Raw genomic sequence first — 24323 nt, 5'->3', positions numbered from 1 at the left:
CCACAAAATAACCTTGGTCCAGGTGGCTCCCTAGGTGAATTCTATAAAATATTTAAAGAAGAAATAAGACCAAACCTATGTAAAATCTTTCAGAAAATAAAGAAGGAATACTTCTTGAGGTATTTGATGAAGTCAGCATTACCAAAGACAGAAAAAGATATCATTAGAAAAGAATACTATAGATCAATATGACTCATAAGCAAATGTTAGCAAACTGTATCCAATAACATGTAAAAAGTATTACAGACTGGGCACAGTGGCTCACACCTATAATCCTAGCACTTTGAGAGGCTTAGCGGGGGTACTGAGACCAGGCGTTCAAAAGCAGACTGGGAAACATACGGAGATCCTATCTCTACAAAACATAAAATAAATTAGCCAGGTGTGGCATGTGCCTGTGGTCCCAGCTACTTGGGAGGCTGAGCTAGGAAGATCACTTGAGCCCAGGAGGTCAATGCAGTGGTGACCACACTGGGTGGTACCTGGGCCTGGGCTAAAGGGCAAGACCCTGTATCAAAAGAGAAAAAATGTCAAAGTTGGTTTAACATCTGAAAATTAATTAGTGTAATATATTGTTTTAATAGAATAAAAGACAACCAACACTTAATTATCTTAATAAAAGCAGGAAAAGTATTTAACAAAATTTAACACACACCAAAAAATAATTCCTAATAATCTAGAAATAAAAGGAAATTTCTTCAAACTGGTAAAGGGCATCTATACAAAACCCACAACTAATATCATCTTTAATATAGCAAGACAGAATGCTTATCTTTTGAGATTGAAATGTCTACTCTTACTACTTCTATTTGACATTGAAAGAAGTTTTTTTCAGTGCAATAAGGCAAGAAAAATAAATTAAAGGCATACGGATTAGAAAGAATCAAAACAGTCTCTTCACAAGCAGCATGATCTTGTAAGGAGAAAACTTAAGGGATAAAACTAATTAGCAAGTTGAGCATGGCTGTGGTAGTAGATCATCATATAAAGTAAACTGTGTTTCTATTATAGCAATGAAAAATGTGAAAATAAAATTAAAAAAATAATTCCACTAGTAAGAGCATCAAAAAGAATAAAAACTTAGGAAATAGTTAAGAAAAGCAATATAAGCCTTGCACACTGAAAATTACAAAACATTGCTGAGAGAAATTAAGGAATATCTAAACAAAGGATGAGATATTTTGTGTTCACAGATTGGAAAATTTAATATTGTTAAGATGACAATTCTTCCCAAATTGATCTTTAGATTCAATTCATTCTCTACCAAGAGCATAGTAAGTTTTTTTAAAATTTTTTTACCCTTTCTACAACTTGAAAGGAGAATTTTAACAATTATATAAAAATGTAAAGCACCTACAACAGCTAAAACAAATTTTAAAAGAACAATTCTGGAAGACTTACAATATTCAATTTCAAAACTCACTATAGCTATATAATCATGATAGTGTGGTATTGGTATAATGACAAATATATAAAACAATGGAACACAACAGAAAGTCCAGAGAAAAAGCTTTACATCTGTGATCCATTGATTTTTTGACAACGAAGCTAAGGCAATATAATAAAGAAAGAATCCTTTCAACAAATGGTACTGGGAAAATTAGTCCCAGCTGGAATGGGGCAGTGCCAAAAATAAAAAATAAACTTGGAAGCTTACCTCCCACTGTACACAAAAATTATGTAAAAACAGATAATAGAAACAAATGTAAGAGAACTAAAACATTCCATAAGTGTACGAGTCCATTTTCATGCTGCTGATAAAGACATACCCGGCACTGGGTAATTTGTACAGGAAAAAGAGTTTAATGGACTTATAGTTCCACATGACTGGGGAGCCTTCACAGTCATGGGGGAAGGCAAGAAGGAGCAAGTCACATCTTAGTGACTGACAGCAGGCAAAGACAGCTTGTGCAGGGAAACTCCCACTTTTAAACCATCAGATCTTGTGAGACTCATTCACTATCACAAGAACAGTGCAGGAAAGACCTGTTCCCATAATTCAATCACCTCCCACCGGGTTCCTCCCACGACACCTGGGAATTGTGGGAGTTACAATTCAAGATGAGATTTGGGTGGGGACACAGCCAAACCATATCAATAAGAAAACAAAAGAAATTATATTTCTCATTTAGGGTTGGGAAAATAGTTCCTAGATATGACACCAAAAATGTGAAAGAAAATATTGATGGATTTGAACTTCTTTAAAATTTTAAAAATGTGTTTTTCAAAAGATAACATTAAAAAAATTAAAAACAAGCTGAACACAGGGAAGAAATATTTATATTTAGACATTTGATAAAGGACTTGTATCAAGGATGTATAAAGAATTTTTACAACTCAATAATAAAAAGGCAATCCAATAAAAAATGAAGAAAAATATACAGACACATCACCAAAGAAGAGATATGAATAGCTAATATTCCAATGAAAAGATGCTCAGCAACATTAGTTGTTAAAGAACTGCAAATTAATGTCCTGGTGAGATACCACTCTACATCCATCAGAAGGGTATAATAAAAAAGACTGGGGGGAAAACAATTGTTGATAAGGATGTAGAGAAAATGGAATCCTCATACATTGCGGGTGGGAATATAAATTAATACAGTCACTTTAGAAACATCTCAGCAGATTATTAAAAAATTAAAGCTATACTTAGCATATAACCAGCCATTCCACTTTTAGGTGTCTACCAAAGAGAAATGAAAACATAGCCAGGCAAAAGATTGTCAGTGAATCCTCTTTGCAACATCATTCTTAGTATCAAAAAGCTGGAAGTTATCCACATGTACATCTACTACTGCATGAATAAACAAAATGTGGTATATGCGTTTAATGGAACACTAGCAACTAAAGAGGAGCTAAACATGAAACAACATGGATGAATCCCAGAAACATTATGTTACATAAAAAAGCCACACATAAAAGAGTACACATTTTATAATTCAATTTCCATGAAATTTCTAAGAAAGAGAAATCCACAGAGACATAAAGTATATCAGTGGTTGCCTGTTAAGAGTGAAGATTGACTGCAAACAGCCACAGGAATCTTTTGGGAGTGATGGGAATGTTCTAAACCTGGATTGTGGTTATGGATAAACAAATCTATAATTACTAAATATCATTAAACTATAGAATTACAGTTGAAATTTGTGTTATTTAAACCATAACTTCATAAAGCTGATAAGAAAAAAATGCAGTCAGAAGCTTTACAAATCTATGTAAATGCATAAAACTTAGGTAGATGAACTTTAATGTGAGCCAAAGGAAGGAAATTTATTTAATAAAAAATAGAATTTGACATATTAGCTAGAAAATGGGGAAGAGATTTAGACATTTTTGTGATGTAGATATCATTGTAGGCTTTCTCCTAAATCTATCAGCCCAAACTATGGATTAAAACATTAGAAAAAGTGAAATGTCATAATAATAGGCAATGCTGAGTAGACTACAATGAAGTGATCCCTTCTTCTATTAGATATAAATATCTTTTACTTATGTATTAAGAATATTCTTCATAATTATCCTCTTGAGCCTAAAAGGGAAGGCTTATGTCCCAGTGGGAAAGGATTAAGGGTCTTCTTCCTTGAAAAGATAGATATTTGCAGTGTCAATTCTTGCAGTATAGGTGAGAACCAAAACAAGAAATCAGAACATGGAAGCTAATTTCTAGGAGAGAGAAAAATTTTATATTCTTCTTGGGCTTTCACTTTGGGAGGGTTTTTGGGAGAGTGGATATTTGAGTAATAGAGGCACATAGGACTTGAATGGGAATTACAGAAGGCTACCGTCACAATGTGGTAATATTAAAAATGAAAATGACTTCAAACTGAGACAATGAAAATTGAAAACAAATTTTAAAAACAGTAACCATTAAAAACTATGACATAATTTATTGGGCTCCATTAAACATCAGCTTTCCTAGGATATGATACAAGTTTAAAATGATAAAAATATATATTTATGAAGCATTAAGAGTAATTTGTAGGTGATAGAAGAAATTGGGGGTATTTATGGTGTCTTGAAACATCAAGTGCTCCTAAATTCTTGCTGAATTGAAATAGTCTTAATTGAGATAGGCCTGTGTGTCCTTCTACTAATACTTGCTCACAATTTGTTCCCCAATCTCTGCCTAGCTCAGTGCTTGACACATTAGATAACAAATCAGTACTGGGTGAGTGAAAAAATCCCTTATGGTTTTCAAGATTTGGGGTTTTTTTTTTGTTTATTTGGGTTTTTTGTTTGTTTTGCTGGGCAAATCTACTTTTATTCACAAAATTATTTAATATTCAACCTTTATTGGAAAACACAGATCTATAAATTGCTCCTTGGTGTCACTTCTGGATGGGACTACCAACAGTCCATTAAGATAACCGAGTTAGGCATTTCTTATAATTTTATGACTGGCCCCACAAAACATATCCCTCCTTACTACCTCTTTTACTACTCTATGTTTTCTCCCATCTCCCTAAATGTTTTGCATGTACATGTTTATTTCTACATAGGTGGAGTTAATTATGTTTGTTTTGTGATGTGCCTGTCACTTTTATATGCTCTGTCATGATTTCTTGAAGTTTTTCTTGTAACAACATTGTATTTTATTTGAAAATACATTTTACAATGTAAAGTATTGACCATACTTAAGACATTAAAACTACAGAACTAAAATCAACACTATGACGATAATGAATCAATTTAGATTGGATTTTTTAAAAAAATATGTCAACTTAATAAGCTATGAGAAAAATTAGTATAAATGAAACAGGAAATTATCTTGTAAAGGTAGCTCATGGTTATAAATATAATTTGTGCTATAATTGGGATATTAAATTTACTTGGTAAGTTAGTGTATTTTGTTGAGCTTTATGTTTTGTTGTTTGAGAAGCACAGCATAAAGTAAACTGTAGCATTAAAAGCCAGCCTCATTCCAATTTATTTTTATGGCATAGTGCAAAACAACCCAAGCTTAAAGTATATTCAGGCATTGAGACTTAAATCCCTAATGGTAAGGAAGTCGTTCTGTAAACAGATGTGATCATGGATTCTGAGTTTATTTGCTTGTGGCAAAAATGAAAGTACCAACTCAATAAGTTTTAATTTATAGGCCTCTACACCAGAAAGCCTTTGGGCACTTTGAACAAAACTGACTAAAAATAAAATTTAGTAAAATAAAACCTCTGCCCCATTCTCCATTTACACCAGAGAATGCAAATCCCCAAATGGATAGGAAGAGACTTCTCCATGTCTTCTCTCAGTGCTCTCTTAAACTGTAACTGTGCTGTGTTTATGATTGGCTATGCTTCTCACACTTAGGAGTGGAAAAGAGGGGCTAGGGATGGTCATTCCACTTCAGGTTTTCAGAGAACCATGACTCTATCTAACCTGTAGTCATGAAAACATGCAGAGCCTTTCTGTTCTCGCCCACAGAGAATATTATGTGTCTCTTTCTCTGGCAGAAATCTCCTTTATGTATTTGTCAAAAAGCACAAAGACTGTGCTGGTTTCTAATATGCAAATAGCAGCAAATTCTCTGATCCTAACATTGCATATAAAATATACTAAAAATTCGAATTCATGTGATATACAAGTCACAGAACCAAGAGACAGGTGCATGGTCTTGACCCTGAACACAAGGTGTTTTTGTTGCAAGGAATGCTCACCTCACATTTTGTTCTTCTAGGGTCTCACTTGTGAATTCCAGTATGTCAGCCGCTGTCCCCACAAACATAAGAAGAAGTTGAGAGAGTTGATCTCGAGTGATCCCGACTCCAATGGGTAAAAGCCATCTTCCAATTATTAGCATTAACAGGAATGTTTGATGGAGTCCCAATGTCCAAACTTTCTCACAAACTGTAGATAAGTTATTCACAAATACTTTGGCCTGTTTAACAGAAGTGTCATACAGACAGAAGGATTATGAGCCACCACCTGAGAAAGAAATATTTTCTTCACCATGATTTCAATCAAGAGTTTGCTTTTGTAGACAGTCATTTTCAGGAGTTATTCTTTACTTGCTAAAGAAAGTAAAATGCCTTTCAGCTGAACACTCTGGAAAAAATAAAGAGCTACTGTGGTCCTTAAGATGGGGGTGCCTATAACTAGCAAGTAATTTAAGCCTTAAACTTAAAAGTGGGATTATACCATATGGTATTTAAAGAACCAATTTTACAATGTTTTAAAGATCATGTCTCATTTTATTACACTGTGTAACAAAAAATAACACATAGCAAAGTTTTACAAAATCCATATTAATAGCACAAAAACTTCCTATATTTTTAATAGATTTTAAAATCTGAATTTACTAATCTTGAAATATTTTTAGCATTGTACAAATCTTCCCTTTCTTTTTGCTTTAAAACTCTATTATAGCTAAACATAAAAATGTAATAATGTTTATCGATTACCTAAATGTAAAGAAAGAGAATAACTATAAAATTATTTTTATTCTGAGTACATATTATTCAATAATCCATAAGCCAAAGCAAATTTTACTCTGCCATTATTCTTAGACCTAGAAAAACTTACATCCCACCAATGTATTCTGGATGACAACTCTTGCCCAATTACCTTCTAAATAAGTCTCAAAGTGTACTATTGCCCCTACAAGGACTTAGGTCTCCAGTGGATAATGATTCCAACTTACTTATGGAAGTGACTTAAGTGTTTGTGCAAAATTCATTTATCCCTCTCCATCACTTGCTGATATCAAATGCACAAGGGAGGATAAAAGACGAGGCATAATGCTATCCTGATTGAAGCCAGACATGAAAATGAATAATCTTCCATTTGTACTCTTTCTTATATCAGTACTATGAAACTTTACATACATCATATTTAATGTATACAGAAAGCATACTAGTAAATATTAATAATTTTGATTGTCAGATGAAAAATTGAGAGAGAACCTAAGTGATTTGTCCAGACTGATGTAAATAAATTGTGATTGGAGCTTGAATTAGAACCCAAGGTTCATTCCACTAAACCTCACAGAACTAATAGTGCATCTCATTATTGAAAATACGTTTCAGTGATAGGGGCCTTTTCCTTTTTAAACAGGTCATGGTCAGTTTGCCAAATAACAGCCTTATGAAGAAAAAGAAAGGGATTCTGTTTTGGCCGGAAATCTTCTCTATTTTATTAATAAACAGCTACAAAATACATATGGTGGAGGCCCTAGCTAATTCAATAAGACAAGAAAATAAAATAAAACGTATAGGGAAGAAATAAAATAAAAGAAATAAAACTGTCTCTGTTCACAGTTGACATAATTGTTTAGGTAGAAAATCCCAAAGAACTGGCCAAAAAAAAATAAATAAATAACCTCCTGGAACTAGTAAACGTTTATAGCAAGGTTGTGGGATAAAAGGTTGATATACAAAAGTCAATCTCTTTCCTATATACCAGCAAAGAATAAGTGAAATTTGAAATTAAAAACAAAATGCCATTTTTATTGGCATCCACAACAATGTCATGTAGGTTTATCAGTTTTAACAAATGCACCACTGTGGTGCAGGGTATTGATGAATGAGGAGGCTGTACATGAATACAGAGTATATGGGAAATCTCTGTACCTTCCTCTCAATTTTTGCTGTGAATCTAATATTCCTCTAAAAAAGAAAGTCTTAAAATTATCATATCCCAATTTTTAAATTATATCATTGCTTCATAAATGTATATGTCTCTCATTGTGCACACATTATCCTCTTTAAGTGTTCCTTAATGAGGCAGGTTAAATGTATCTATTTATACATAATGTATCAATGTATATATTTATGCATATCAAATATGTTTAATAATTTAAAAATATAATTATTTTGTGAATTCATGAGCCAAATAATGGATAACTTTCTTCTGAAAAGAATTAGCTGGGAGAGGTGTATAGCAGGTAATTGAGGATTATACCAAGTCCACCATTTGCTAGACCCTTTAATGTACAGTGGAAAAGCTCTCACCGTCTCAATGAGATCATCAGCTCTACTGATTTGTTCATTGGATGTCAATGTTTGATTGAAGACTTCTTTTCTGCTGATATTCTGTGATGTTCCTTCAGCCTGGATACTGCAATACTAAGAATGGGGTCGGGGAAGGCAATTGTGGCAAAAAATTAGCACAATATGGTAGAGCTCAAAACATACAGTATGTCTCATAATATATAGTATATAGAGTTCAATCTGTTCAAGAGATTATGAGCAGATATGCAAAGTTTATACAGCATATACATAAACATTTCCAAAAATCAGAATATAGGCCTGAGATGGAAATCCACTTTTTAATCTATATGAAAAGAGTGTCAACTATACAAAATCTTATTTTTCCTTAGGTCGATGAGGATGCAAATACTGAGTCATTGCAGAGAGCTGTAGAATTTATAGATTGGTAACTGAGATTCCTTTCTTAAACCCTGCAAGAATTTAAAACCAAACAAATAACCAGTGACAACAATAAAACATATATGATCCTGGTCAAGGAAATTATGGTGATTTTTTTTTCTTTTTGTACTTTTATTTTAGGTTTTGGGGTTCACGTGCATGGGTAAATTGCATGTTGTTGAGGCTTGGTGTATAAAGAATTCCATCACCCAGGTAGTGAGCAGAGTACCTGAGAAGCAGCCTTCCAATTCACACTTCCCTCCATCCCTCCCCTCTCAAGTAGTCTCCAGTGTCTGTTGCTCCCATCTTTGTGTCCATGTGTATTCAGTTTTTAGCTCCCACTTATAAGTGAGAACACGTGGTATCTGGTTTTCTGTTCCCGTGTCAGTTTGCTTAGAATACTAGCCTCCAGCTTCATTCATGTTACTGCAAAGGACATGATTTAGCTATTTTTATAGCTGTGTGGTATTCCACAGTGTGTGTCTATGTGTGTATATAGTATTTTAAGAGTTTGTTTCTTATCCAGAAGCCTCTTTATCTAAAATATCATATTGCTTAAGTAAATAATACAATCATTTTTAATCCTGTCAAGCACTGAAACAACCTAAAAAATTAGCACCAAAACATACATTTTAGTGACAGTGTAAGAGCCAATTTAGGTTTATGGAAAATTCAACAATAGACATAAAAAGTGGCATTTTTCCTTTTTTGTTTCTTCATTTTGTATGAGAATTTCTGCAGGTGAATTGTGCATGATATTTATCCACCGTATGCTGGGAATCTGAGGTAAGAGAAGGAAAAATTATATAAGAGAAGAAAGGGGTGACACTTGAAAATGTAGCTGTACCCAATGCATATTTTACAAATTGGCTTAAAAAAAAGTTGAAGGTTTTTCAAACATCTGCAGTGCTAACATATTTTGAAACACACACACACATTCACCACCACCACCACTACAACCACCATACATCCATGATCACACATTTGTATTTAGAGAGGACTTATTTTTTTAAAAAATTAAAGCTGTAAAAAGTGTATTTTTCTTAATCATTCTGGATACATCATCGACTACTCTATAAGCTACTTGAAAAAGCAGAAAAGAAAGTCTGCAAGAAGCTGTTTTTCTACCCTCTATCCAAACAACTAGTATTATGGTTGAAATGACAAGAATAATTAAGAAAAATGGCCATATGCCATATCCGTAGGAGCAAAAATACAGTTGTTTGCACACTTTGTGTGTGTGTGTATATGTGTGCAGCTAAGGCTCCAAAAACAGCTAATGAAGATAAAAATTAAATCTTTAACCAAGCAACAAATTTTCATTGCAAAGCATGTTGGTGACTTTATTTATTTCCAGAGGAAAAACATTTGGACCATTCTGTAGGCATGAAAACAGACTATGTATTAAAAATGGTGACCTTAATATGTTTTTGACATTCTTAAAACTAAAAATACATAAACATCTTTTTATTTAAGAAAAAAGGCCATGCTTTAGTGCAGTAGAAGATAACGTGGAAGCAAATAGCTTCATAGTCCATATTATGGTATTAAGACTTATCTGAGTTGCTCTCCACTCCTGTTACTCTATTTGTCACAGATTGATAAGATTTTCCTCCAAGTGGCCTCTACATTGGGACTGCAATGAACAAGTGACTTCACTCTTAAAACCTAGCCTGACTTGTATTGTTTTGGGGATTATACTGTTTACATTCTGCCTTGTATAGGTGAGTTCACATAGATTATCGGGGTATCAACATGCCTTTTTTTTTAATAGGCTGTGTCTATTAAACTCTTATTAGCTTCAAAAATATTCCTCTGTGTCCAAGAAATTGTGACAACAAGAAGACCAGAATGTTTCCATTACTTTAATCTTGTCACTTCTTAAATGGACCTGAGAGCTAAGGTCACGATCATTGTCATGAACGTTTTGTTCCCATACATGTAGACCCAACCAGATTCAGCAATGAAGGTAAGAAATTAGTCATCTAGGAGAAATGTCTCATGAAATAGGTCAGGATGTTTTCCTAATGCCAAGTCATGGGTTAGAACATATAGTATATAGAGTAAAGGGAAAATGTGAAAGAAAATTAAACTGCTCTTTTCTACAATGAACAACTCAGATAATTCTGATGCAAACGCCTCTAAAATACAGAACAGATAGCTGAGAAGGGCAATATGGTTTAATGGACTAGATATCCGTTAGGTCCTAGGCCCCAGCATTACTGTGTATTTACTGTATCAACTTAGGAAAATTACTTAACCTGTCTGAGCCTCAGGATCCTCGTCTTTCAAATAGAAATGTACGCATCATGCCTAACTTCTGTAGTTGTTGGGTCCATATATGTGAAAACATTTGTGAAAGTACAGGAGACTACCTGAAGAAAAGTGATTATTATCACTCCCAAAATGTTCTAAATGAGTACACTAGAAGAATTGCTGTAACTCCCTTTATTCTGCCATTTCTTCTTCCTTTAACTGCAATTCCAATGCTTTCTTTCTCTCTTAACTATTTTTCTACTTTCATTTCTGCTCAGTCTGCCCAATTCAATCTCTGGGCATTCATTTTAATTCAGTGTCAAAATGAGTCAAATCCATTACTACTAAAGGTTCAATTTCTTTTGTAGTATGAAAATTAGAGAGCTACTGCTTGGGGCTCAAAAATCTTTTTTTTATTAAAAAGGGAGCTTTTGGTTGCACGTTATTTGTTGTAATGGGATTTGACCTGTATATCAATTAATTGTGCAACAAATTTATATTATAAAAGCATTTAGGGAAATGAATAGTTATTGTGTATGATAGCCATGTCATAGAATTGGATGTGAAAGAAACAATTGATTCAAATCACTAGAGCTTATTTTCATACCCTTGAAAGTAGTAAGTAGTAGAGATTGAAACAGTCCCCTAACTCTTTACAGTATAGTTTTAAAAAGCTACGATAACTTGAACCAAAAATATACAGTTACAAAAACACTTTTGCTACAGACATAGGAATAGTCTGTATGACTTTAGTGATTTTTAGCAGGAGATTGAAGGGAGAAAAATGTTTTCTTTATCCCTACATTCTTGGTACTTGCTTGTGGAATTCTTCAAAAGTAGTCCACAGAACTAAATTCCCCTTTGTGTGCCTATAATTTGGAGCAAGCCTTTTACAGATAAGGTTATACATTGGAGGCAGATAGGGTTACATATTGGAGGCTTAACCTTGCTATAAAATGACCAATTATAACAAAGAAATCTATGTAAGTCCAAATTCTCGCAGATCTTTTTAAAAGTATTTTATCAGTGAAGGTGCCGAAATATTACTAGGTCATAACTACATTTCTCTGTAACGTAGTCCTGTAACCTGAACTATGAAGTCAAAGCTGGAATCTGATGGACTTTAGTAATTTGGCCTCCCCAGCGTTGAACAGGAACATCAACAGCAGTATATGACTGCACCCAACCTAGAGACTGCTTATTAGAGCTGTCTGTGTAGAAAATAACTGTTTAAAAAATATCTGTAATAAATTAGGGATTCTTATTGGAAGCTACTTTTTTTTTTTTTTTTTTTTTTTTTTTTTTTGAGACGGAGTTTTGCTCTGTTGCCAGAGCTGGAGTACAGTGATGCATTCTCGGCTCACTGCAACCTCCACCTCCCAGGTTCAAACGATTCTCCTGCCTCAGCCTCCCGAGTACCTGAAGCTACACGTGTGCGCCACCAGGCCCAGATAATTCTTGTATTTTTAGTAGACAAAGGGTTTCACCATGTTGGCCAGGATGGTCTCCATCTCTTGACTTCGTGATCCGCCCGCCTTGGCCTCCCAAAGTGCTGGGATTATAGGCATGAGCCACCGCGCCCGGCCGGAAGCTACTATTTTATTTTTAGGACAATGTGATCTTCTAACACATATAAACCCACCTTCCACATGGTGGGTCCTACGACTCCTCTCCTTTAATCTTAGTTTCAGGGCTCTAGAAAAGAATTTCTTTTTTACTAAGGCAGCCCGTGGGACTCCCAAAAATTAATCTCCTGTAATCTGTATAACCTTCATTTTAAAACAGACTATTTTAAATGGCTCCTATAAGTTTTATTGTATTTATATAGCTGAGTACAGATAAGGGTTTTGTTTCTGTTTCTGAAATTCCTAAGTGTCACTTTACAGAATGCCAGATCATTGAGGCGTGCCCATTCTTAGCACAACATAGAAACTCACTGAAGCTGGAAGGATTGAAATCAAATTTCCACACCCCCAGGTAAACTCTACCTGTAGGCCCCTACCTATAGGGTGGGGGCCAGGGGAAGTCTTAGTAATAAGATCTCTAACACAAAATGTTAATTCACTATATAATCCTAAATCTTACAAAAATGTAATATTTTTTATTGGGGCTTTTATTGGCAAATCATGGATTCACTTCCTTTTGCTGATAGCCTCTTATTTATTCAATTCTTGATAACTCCAGTTACTTAGAAAAGTGAATTCCTGAAATAAATTGGATCATACTGTGAAAGTAGCTTATTGCTGAATATGTCATTTCCTACTTTCCAAAAAGAGGTACCTGGGTCTCATGGTGCAATTCAAGAAGCCATAATGATGGAACGATGCTAATCAGATATAAAAATATGGCTGGCGAAAACCTGTGAAAAGAGAGAAGAAAAAATAGTTTAGCTAATTTAAGCTAATTTTTCAAAAAAAAATTAAGAGGAAGAATGAAAAACAAATGCACATACTCTGACCACATTGAGTCGAACCTTTTTATCTCAAGTGTTTATTTCAATGAAGGAAAAAGCATTATGTGATTTCCGCCATATGGATTACAAAGAAACAAAGTAACTGTAAAAGGCACTAGCAGCTGTCATTCTCACTGAATTTCTAATCCAATTAATAGACATTAATTTTGATATGGTTTAATGGGACACTGCCAATTAGTTTCAGGCACTACACTGGATATTTTGTATTTAATATGTTTTACAAAAAGCAAACACAGCAGCAGTAAATGTTGGATTTATTAGACATTACAATTTCAAGATTTGGCTACATTTTTCAACATTAACCTGGAATTCTGAGAGCTCAAACAATAACATGGTGCTAGAACACAAAAATCAGATGATAAGGACTAAGAATGAGAGTAACCCATTGGCTTTGTGCGTGATTTGCTAAACCTATAAAATAAAAACACAAACAACCAACAGTGTAAGCCTTTGGTATTTTTTAAAGATATCTATATTCACTGTTTTCTCATTCAAAATTCAGAGAGGAATCTGAAGAGTGGACTTTTGTGATCCAGCACACTCAGGTTTAAATGCTGGTTTTGGCACTGACCTCTCAGTTTGTTTCCTAATCCACAAAAATGTCACTATATCAGCCAACGCAGGCTGCTGTACAAAAATACCATAGACTACGTGACTTAAACTACAGACATTAATTTTCTCAGTAGCTCTGGAGGCTGGAAGTCTGAGGTTAAGGGGCCAGAAGAGTGGGATTCTGGTGAGGGCTCCCTTCCTGACACGTAGACAGTGCCTTCTCCACGTGTCCTCAGATATCTGTCTCTTCCTCTTCTTATAAAGCCTTCAGTTTTATTGGATTAGGACCCTATCTTTATGACTTATTTAACCTTAATGACCAAATTAATCTCCAAATATTGTCACATTTGGGATTAGGACTTAAATCTAGAAATCTGGAAGGGGGCACAATTCAGCAGTTACATTCATCTCAGAGTTTTTTATTTTACTTCCTGTAAAGCAGTGCCTGGCAGTGGTGGGAATTCAATAATAGGTAGATATTACTAGTATTATTATCAGACATGGTACAACATAAATGTTTCCTTAAAATGCTGAAATAAGAAAAATAACATACTTTCCAAATTTATTTCTTCAAATTGGTCCGGGCACAGTGGCTCAGGCCTGTAATCCCAGCACTTTGGGAGGCCGAGGCAGGTGGATCACTTGAGTTCAGGAGTCCGAGACCAGCCTGACCAACATAGTGAAACCCTGTCTCTACTAAAAATACAAAAAAAATAACCAGGCATGGTAGTGTGGGCCTGTAATCCCACCTATTTGGGTGGCTGAGGCAGGAGAATTGCTTGAACCCAGAGGGCAGAGAGGTTGCAGTGGGCTGAGACTGGCTACTGCACTCCAGCTTAGGCAACAGAGCAAGATTCCGTCTCAAGAAAAAACAAACAAACAAGCAAACAAAACAAATTGAACTTTATTTTAGAGGACTCTTGCATTACAGAACATCTCAAAGTCAAAGTTATGTCACTATAATTGTATTAAAATGCTTTTAATACACAGCAATAGTTTGAAATGACCTAGAAAATAGAAATGTTAATTGCTCAACAAGTAGAATTATTTGAGATGAAATGTTACCCAAACTATGTTATTATAATTCAGGAGAGAAAAGTGAAATGAAAAGAGAAAATTTAGAATGATATTTTTAAAGGCTATTAATTCTTTCACTAATAAATTTTTTCAACTTCTAGAGAAAGGAAGGGAGAAAGGGCAAGAGAAAGAGAGGTCTCTTAAAAAATCAATATTTAATATAGATACTCCCCCACCTTTGATTTCCTGCGAAAACCAATTTCGAAACAAAAGGTTATGGGTCATGATATTATTAAAATCTGTCTTGGAGGATGGTGAAGCTGTAGAGAGATATCAAAAGCCCATGTTTAGCATGCTCTTAAAAAGAAAAGAACAATTAACTTTTTGACCTCACATATCAAAGGAAACATCAGGAGATAGTATTTCCCTTGTGAAACTGGGAAAGAAAGTGAATTCTAGGTCAGAGGGACAGTAGGAATATGCATATTTTTGTTTGGAGACATCAAATGTTGGCTGGATTGCAATTTTGTTGAGTCTCTTGGGATTAATTTTGAGACTAACCCCTCCCTAACAATAATGTAACAATAATAATCTAGGGAAACCATAGCCTGAACATATAATAGCTCTTGAAAAAGGTTAAAAATAAAACAAACAACACCCTTAACATCTTCTGTGCATAAGATTTATTTCTATAATTGGAAAAAAGTACTATCCTGTTTCAACGTATTTCCTCTAACTGGGAAACTGGTTATATAAACAAACAAACTTCAAGATTCAAGATGTTTTGTGTTGCCTAATAGAAAATCTAAACTCCATAATCTGATATTCGAAGACTTCATTATCTGGTCTTTTCTCCACTTTTCCTTCCTCTTCCCTTACCACATCCTATCAAGTTGAGCAACTCAGTAGTTACAACCGACTGTGTATGTTAAATAAAACAAACAAAATGCTTTGGAAAGTTCCTCTCACTTCAATCCTCTTTATTAGATTATTTGACCTAATGAAGAAAGGGGTTAGGAAAAAGGAATCATATTGAGGGCCCAAGAATTAATTATATTCAACTCAATTCTCAGCCTTGTTTAACTAACCATGTGTCTCTGGTAAGAACAAAGTGCTCTCTGCTCTTTTAGTTTGGTTAATCTAAGGAGAGAGGTTCTGCAATGGTTTTACAGCAAATATCTCCCAAAATTATGAAAGCTTATTTTGGAATAAGCTTTTTGGAATAAATTTTATTTTGGAATAAATATATTTTGGAATAAATAAGCTTTCTCTTGCACATCTATCCACCAACATTCTACTCGTATTTGAAAGGCACAGCAAGAATTAATCTTAACCTGTATTTCTCTTGTGGCCCAACACATGCTGTACTGTTTTATAGTTACATGTATATTAGATTTTGCTTTCCTAACATAAGTTCCATGAAGAAAGGTCCTTAGTCTTATATATCTTTATATCTCTTTCCTCTTCCCACTCCTTCATTTTCTCTTCTCCCCAGTGGAATCATAGTGTCTTACTAAGTCTCAAATTAATGCTTATTAAGCAAATGCCTAAATATTTGAATGCCTGAATTTATAAAGGAAGGAAAGACTGAACAAATAAAGTGAATAAAGACTACTGATATCTATAAGGATCTTTCATTTCAAGAGGTCTGGTATCAAGTAAGCTCTTCTAGCTATGACCCTTGAAATATTATATGTTAGTAAGACCCAGTATAAATTTCAGAAACTTAGAAGACCCAAATTTGAATCCTGCCTTTTCCATGCACTCATCTTTGGAAATTCACAACCTTCCCTGAAACTGAATGTCCTCATCTGTAAGACGGAGAAAACAATACCCATCTCATAGTGTGGTTATGAGGATTAAGTAAGACAATGTGTGCCATGAGATTGACACCTTAGGTGCTCAACAAATGTACTTGCTGCTTTCCCTAGACTCAGCTCTGAAAATGTACTCATGGCTACATATTTGTTACTTATGCTTATGAAGCACTCTTAGAGGACAGCCAATTAGGACACTGTTTCTTCATATAATTTATAATGACATATTTTTAAACCATGATTCTCAAAACTAAACCTGTATAAGGTCGTGCACACTGGCTCATGCCTGTAGTCCCAGAACTCTGGGAGGCCAAGGGGGGTGAATCACTTGAGGTCAGGAGTTCGAGACCAGCCTGACCAACATGGTGAACCCCCATCTCTACTAAAAATACAAAAATTAGTCGGGCATGGTGACTTGCACCTGTAATCCCAGGTACTCTGTAGGCTGAGGCAGGAGAATTGCTTGAATCCAGGAGGTGAAGGTTGCAGTGAGCTAAGACCACACCACCACACTCCAACCTGGGCAATAGAGCGAGACTCTGTCTCAAAAAAAAGCAAAAACAAACAAACAAAAAAAACAACAAAAAAGCTAAACCTATATAAAACTCCTTGAATCAAGGGCCCTTTTCTTTGTACTGTTGAATACAAACATCGTTATGCCTAACTTCACAATCAATGTTGAGGCAATTACTGTCACACTGCCATGGTTTGCATGGAGCATTTACCCACCACGACCTACAAGATGCTGCTCACTCAGGGCCCTGCCCACCTCTTGGGCTCTGTTGCTTGCCATTCTTCCAACTGTGTTCATGTAACAGTGTTCTTCTTCCAGTTCTCAAAAAAAAACCAAAGTGCTATCCTAACTGAAGCCCTCACACACGTATTTCTCTCTTTAGAAATACCCACCTCTCCTACTTTTTTAAACTTTATTTTTATTTTTATTTTTTAAATTATTTTTTATTTTCCATAAGTTATTGGGGTACAGGTGGTGTTTGGTTACATGAGTAAGTTATTTAGTGGAGTAAGTTATTTAGTGGTGATTTGTGAGATTTTGGTGCACCCATCACCCGAGCAATATACACTGCACCCTATTTGTAGTCTTTTATCCCTCAACCTCTACCACATATCAGTTATATGGGACTTCAGAAAACTTTCCTTATTCCTTAAGTCTAAATTAGCCCTCTCTGGTCACTTCTGGGTCTTAAATTTTCAATATTTATAATTACATATGTGCATATGTAGATGTGCGTGTATTTGATATCATTTAAGTGTTGACTCCAAGCAATTCTAAATAATGCAAGCACCAGAACTGGGTCTGTCTGCTCAAAATTGCAGTCATCTCTTAGTATCTGGGAGGGATTGGTTCTAGAAACCCCGCAGGTAGCAAACACTATGAATGCCTAACTTCTTTATATAAGATAGTGTAGTATTTGCGTAAAACCTATGCACATCCTCCCTATACTTTAAATCATCTCTACATTACTTATAATACCTGATATAGGTGTAAATGGTATGTAGATAATTGCTGTACTGTATTGTTTTTTATTTGTATTATGTTTTAGTGTCACATTGTTGTATTTTTTTTTCCCCAAATATTTTTGATCTGCAGTTGGTTGAATACGCAGGTGTGGAACCTGCATATATGAAGGGCTGGCCGTATACTCTCTGCTCCTTCCAGAGTATCTGGCATATGATGAGCTTGCCACAAACATTTAGCGATTTGATAAGGCTCTGGTTGATTTACAGTTTCTACTTTTTTGACACTCTGTTGCTGGTTTGACTAAAAATTTCTTCTTGAAATATCATCATAAACTGATTTTTATTGGAAGTTTTACAGACGAAAACTAATTTTATATGTTCTGCTCCTATGAAAAACGTAATATTTTAGCGTGATATCATTGCCACTAATTATTATTTTGAGGGTTTGCAGTATTCTTGATCATGTATTGTCAGTGCAATTCATTTTTAGAACGAAGAAGAGTGTGAAGTTTAAAAATTAATAAACCAGATTTTATTTTAGTCTTTGTCTTGACGGCATCAAGAGTAAGGAGATATGGAGTACCTTGTATGACGACTAATACCATGGAAAGGTCTGGCCAACTCACAAATCATTTATATCAGGTTTCTGGATAACTGTTTATAAACATACAATATATTGGACTGATAAAAAGCTGATAAGTATATGATTCAATGACTAACACATGTCCAAGTGAAAAATGTTTACAAATGGACAATACCCTATTACCAGTGAGCTATCTGCCCTTAGAAACTCAGATTTATTACAATCCCAATTACCTGTCAGAATACCAAAGTTGTCCAACATGAATTCTTTAATGCCAAATTACGTTGTTCAACTATTTTTTCATATAAAACCCTCTTAAAATCTTTCTTTTCCATGAAGTTGTGTTTTTTTGTTTTAATTCCATAGCTCTTAGCCTACCTACCAATTCTCTCCCAAGTACACAAACAGGAGCACCATCTCAAAGGAATTTTTCTTTATATATTTACTTGTTTATCTAAAAATTCATTTGTTTTGTTTTATTTGTCTATGAAATATATAGGTATATGTGTGTATATATAGGTCTTGCTACATATTAGACACTGCTCCAAGCTCTTGAAAAGCTTTACTCATTGCTTTTGTCAGTTCATTTCATCCAAAAGTAAAATATTATTTACCGTACAAAGTTGTCATTTCAACAAATTATAATGTTTTCTACAAAATGATATGTCATGACATTTAGCAATTTAGCCCTGTAGTAAATTTTATTTACTTTGACTCACCATTAGTCTAGAATTAGGATTCCATTTTCCTCTTCCTAAAAATGACAATTATTAATGTTTTCTTATTGAAAAAATATCATCCACTCATTTTTATAAAGAAACAACAATATAAATAAGCCTATGGAAGAAAAATCAGCCATATCACTACCTTGTTTAGTTTTTCTCTGTCTTCTCATCATATGTATATATCTGAAAATGGATAATATTTAAGTGAAGCAAAAATAATATTCAAAATGTACTTTAATTGAATCCAGATTTTATTTGTATTTCATTTCTCAATATTTTCTCCTCTACAAAAACAGAGTGAAATTGTAAGAATACTAGACCCAAGTTTCAAAATCTCATGTTAAGTGAGATTTTGCATGTTCTCAGTAAAATTTCTGGAGCAATTTATAAAAATTTATTTTCATGGAAATCAGAAAACTAGGTCATGATATTCTTTTGTAAGTCCCTAAACCTGTCTAACAATGCAAAGGTTGTTTGTCCTTCTTACATGTAGACTCATTTGCCTAAGTGGGCCTTAACATGTACGATTTCCATCAAGGCTGCTTGGCAAGGGCGTTCTGTTAGTGTGTAAGGGGAATATGATGACCAATATAACAACCTCAGTATTTCCTCTACCTCTCTTCAGTTCCTCAAAGTGAACCCAGTGCTTTTGCAGAACACAAAGCCTCTGAATGCCTGGGAAGTCACCAGTGTGACCCCAGCCACCACCCATTAATCTTCTTGACTAGCATGTCCCTCATCACCACCTCCCTTCCCAAAGCCCTTTGCAAGTGCCTGTCCCCTGGCAAGTAAGCCACAACTAAATGGCCAAGAGCTAATGAGAATTCCCCCCAAAATGGAAAACTGAATATAAATGAGAATGTTTTAAAAGGTGCCAAGATCAGGCCGGACATGGTGTGTCACGCCTGTAATCACAGCACTCTGGGAGGCCGAGGCTGATGGATCACAGGGTCAGGAGATCAAGAACATCCTGACTAACACGGTGAAACCCCATCTCTACTAAAAATACAAAAAAAAAAAAAATTAGCCAGGCGTGGTGGCAGGCACCTGTAGTCCCAGCTACTGGAGAGGCTGAGGCAGGAGAATGGTGTCAACCCGGGAGGCGGAGCTTGCAGTGAGCCGAGATCATGCTACTGCACTCCAGCCTGGGAGACAGAGCAAGACTCCGTCTCAAAAAAAAAAGAAAAAAGTGCCAAGACCAGTTGATAGGTTTGTTTATTCAGTGATCTTAAGGACACCAGACAAATAATGACAGAAGAGACAAGGAGGAATTTCAAATGGGTTGAGAAAATCCATTGCAATGAAATCTTTCTTTGTATTTCCAAAGCCCTTGAAGATTGTCTACATTTAGGTTTTGTAAAGAGAAGATACTGCTGAATGTGACTCTTAATTATAATTTTCATTGTTTGTTGTTGCAATTTAAAAAAATAAAGTCATATTCCCAAATAATGATATAAACTGATAGCAAAATTAGTACCCCATATACTTCACTCAGTCTAAAATTTTCCAAGAGTAGGCCTAAAGCAAGCACAAGCTTTATTACAACTGAAGTTGTTCACAAACTCCAGCAATATGTTTCACTATTACTAAACTAGTTAATATGAATTCATTTGAGGATCTACATACTATCTTTCTCATAAAATATTTTAGAACAAAAGAAAATCATGGCATCCTCCTAAATGAATTGTTCCAATTGAAATCCTAACTATCACCATCATGATACTCTTTCAACCTGAAAAGCACATCTTTCTTTTCTGGACTCATAACCACCAGTACCTCAGAAATCATTTACCTCTGAAATGTTCCTTGTCAACAAGCCTACCTTACTGATTGTATCCTGATTCTGCAGGCTTTCCACACTCTCTGACTTAATTTGTGAAAAATTATTTGGTTCTCTAAATGTCATTTTATATTGTTTTCATATAACTATATATATATATATTCTATTTTTTATAAAACCACCACCACAGCATCTGGTACAATAAATGCTTATTTAATGAACAAATGAACTTATATTGCTGCCAACTACAGGAACTTTAATGCTCTCTGAGAAAATAAAATGCATTATAATTGTTCTTTGTGTAAGGCTTTAGTTTATTTCATTCTAAGTAAAGACAGTAGTACTTATTTCTGTTCTGTAGAGGAGATTGGCTTTTTAGGACAAAAGTTAAAATAGTCTAGAATTTTCCCCCTTTTCTTCCTTTTACATCCTGTTTTGGTTTTACAAGAATGTCTGCTTGTGCAAGAGTGCATCTGAGCCAGACACTCTTGTATGTAGTGTGGACTTCCCTACATTGTGTTCTAAGCAAAATCATCGCAGTCTTCCTTTAGCAGGTGACTTGAGTTTTACCTACATAATTAAAACAAAACAAAACAAAAACAGAAAAAAAACACCACCAACAAAATTTTGACGCTTTCTCTACTACAGGCAATCCTTGACCCTAAAAATTACGTAGTAATGTAGTTACTGAATACAAAAAGTAAGAAATAGGTTGATGGAGTAAGGGGAAGACTTAACACAGGATTACCAAGCTTTCAATCCTGGGAAGAAGAATCCTTCTCCAGACCTCTAAGCTGTAGCTTCCCCATCTGCAAACAGAGGCGTAAAGACACTACCAGGGCTATTGTGAGGATTGGATGAGTTGATGCGTGCAATGCCAATGCCTGGCTCAATAAATGTGAGTGTTCACCAGATGCTAGGAATTGTTTTCATTTTCTATTATTATCAGTTGTGACCTTGGATAAATGATTTAGTGTTGGTGTGCATTAGTGTACTCACCCTAAAATGGTAATTAAGATGGCAACTAATTTATAGAGTCAATGTAAGGATTACATGAGACAAGGGAAAGAAAGCAGGCTGTAGCATTGTCAGTACCCAATAATTGATAAGTGGTACTACCTCCATTATCATCATCACCATCATCACCTTCATCACCATCATCACCACTAGTATTAGAAGACTGTCTGAGAATGGCACCAGCTAATTTATTTTGAGGCTATTTCAGGTAGATGAAAATGTGTATGGGACAGGAAGCTCAATCTGGGAAATAAGAAAGCAAAGGAACACTACAAGAACAGCCCCACCCCCTCATCCAGGGCTACAGCAGCACTGATATTAGAGGACCTCTTTATGTGCTTAAGGATGATTGATTTTTATAATAAGTGGATAACATTAAGTCAGTTGTACATTATCGACCTCTTTGAGGTAAGTCAGACAAAACAAAGATAAAATGTAACCCATCTCCTTAAATAACTATAGGTAATAGGTTTATATTCAGAGAAAAGTAACAAAATTTGCGTTCACCCTGGCATGTTACATTAACAAGCCTTATATTCTTAATATGATTTCAATATGACTTTCCAAAAAAGCACATTTCATGAAGTGCCTACATTAAAAATTTAGTTTTTAAAAAAAGGGAAAGAAACTGTTATTTTTAACAAAACATTTTATATACTGAAGGCCTAATTGTCCTAGTACCAAGACTTTATAGGAATTTCCAGAGTAGTGGGGAATATACACAGAGGGAGAATAAACCTTGACGTAAATGTGAATTTTCCACTGTTGGAAAAAAGTTAAGCTATTCAGATTTGTCCTGATGCTGTATGCATAATGTCACTGCCATGAGAAGAAATGCATGAAATTTAAAAGTAGGAATATATTTATGCTGACTTATAGGAGCTGCCCATGCTAATTTATACTTTGTTTTTTTTTCCAGTCAAGTACAAGAAGTGAAAAAAATATATCGGTAACCTTAATTTTCAGTTCTAAGTGTCTCAGTTGAACATGATCATAAAGAAAGCATGGCCATCATTCAGTGGTTCCATTTCTTGGAGCTCCCATTCTACTTGCAGACATAATTATTACATTGGTCTGAAGTCTTCTGTGAGGCAAAAGAAGGAAATACGACCTCTTGGGAGTAATGCACGGTACTAATTTTTGAAGAAGACTCTTCTTCCTAAACCATGACTTGGATTACTAAAAGCAAAGCCATTTGCTAATAACATTCAGTGTGTGCTTCCCAAAATGATACACATTTAAGTCATCCTTCTGCAGTGAGTTCAAGACTCAGGATATAAAACACACATTCCCACAAACATACAGGAAGATAACAAATACAAGCATACTTTGGTTTCAGATATCTCAATAAAGCAGATCACACAACATTTTTGGTTTCCCAGTCCATATAAAAATTATATTTACACTATACTCTAGTCTATTAAGTGTGCAACAGTATCATGTCTTAAAAAATGTACATACTGGCCCGGTGTGGTGGCTCCTGCCTGTAATCCCAGCACTCTGGGAGGCTGAGGTGGGCTGCTCACGAGGTCAGGAGATCAAGACCATCCTGGCCAACATGGTGAAACCCCGTCTCTACTAAAATACAAAAAATTAACCAGGCGTGGTGGTGTGCACCTGTAGTCCCAGCTACTCGGGAAGCTGAGGCAGGAGAATGGCTTGAACCCGGGAGGCGGAGGTTGCAGTGAGCCAAGATCATGCCACTGCACTCCAGCCTGGTGACAGAGTGAGACTACATCTCAATAAATAAATAAATAAATAAATAAATAAATAAATAAAAATGTTTTATTGCTAAAAAGAAAATGCTGACACAGAGGCACAGAGTGAACACACATGTTGGAAAAACAGTGTCAAGACTTGCTCCCATCAAGGCTACAACAAACCTTAAAAAAAAAAAGCACTATATGCAAAGCACAGTAAAATGAGGTATGCCTGTAGTATAAACCCTCAGATACACTAAAAAGCTAAAGAGAGATTTCAGGAAAGTTGGACATGAAGTGTGAAGAGGGAGAGAAATTGTTTATCTTCTGAGAGAATTTCCAGTGCCCAAGTTGGCCATATGGAAGTCACAGGGTCTCCTTTCAAATCCCTCTATGTCATCCTCTCTGGGGTCCAAAAAGATTGCAGTGGGGAATGGGGAAGGAAGAATTTTATTTCCAAACCTTCTCTCTGGCATTTTCATAAACATTTTTGATGGAGGAAAGTACATATTATCACATACTACAGAATTACATCATACAGAGTTCTTCCGCATTGCT

The 24323-nt window shown here is 35.1% G+C and overlaps 1 protein-coding gene across 1 annotated transcript in view; it reads right to left on the bottom strand.

Moving 5' to 3' along the window:
• TMEM26 (transmembrane protein 26) overlaps positions 1–24323 on the bottom strand; it is a 65613-nt gene that overhangs the window by 17204 nt on the left and 24086 nt on the right. The window contains exons 2-4 of the mRNA XM_001094188.4: positions 12903–12981; positions 7950–8063; positions 5658–5878 (exon numbers count right to left, since the gene is read on the bottom strand). Of these exons, the coding sequence (XP_001094188.2) occupies positions 5658–5878; positions 7950–8063; positions 12903–12981 (414 nt within the window). The remainder of the gene's footprint in view (positions 1–5657; positions 5879–7949; positions 8064–12902; positions 12982–24323) is intronic.

This window comes from Macaca mulatta, chromosome 9 (genome assembly GCF_049350105.2).
Source record: "Macaca mulatta isolate MMU2019108-1 chromosome 9, T2T-MMU8v2.0, whole genome shotgun sequence".
In the NCBI taxonomy this organism is placed as follows: domain Eukaryota; kingdom Metazoa; phylum Chordata; class Mammalia; order Primates; family Cercopithecidae; genus Macaca; species Macaca mulatta.
Note: the sequence above shows the minus strand (reverse complement) of the source record. Positions and strands in the feature narration are given on the sequence as shown.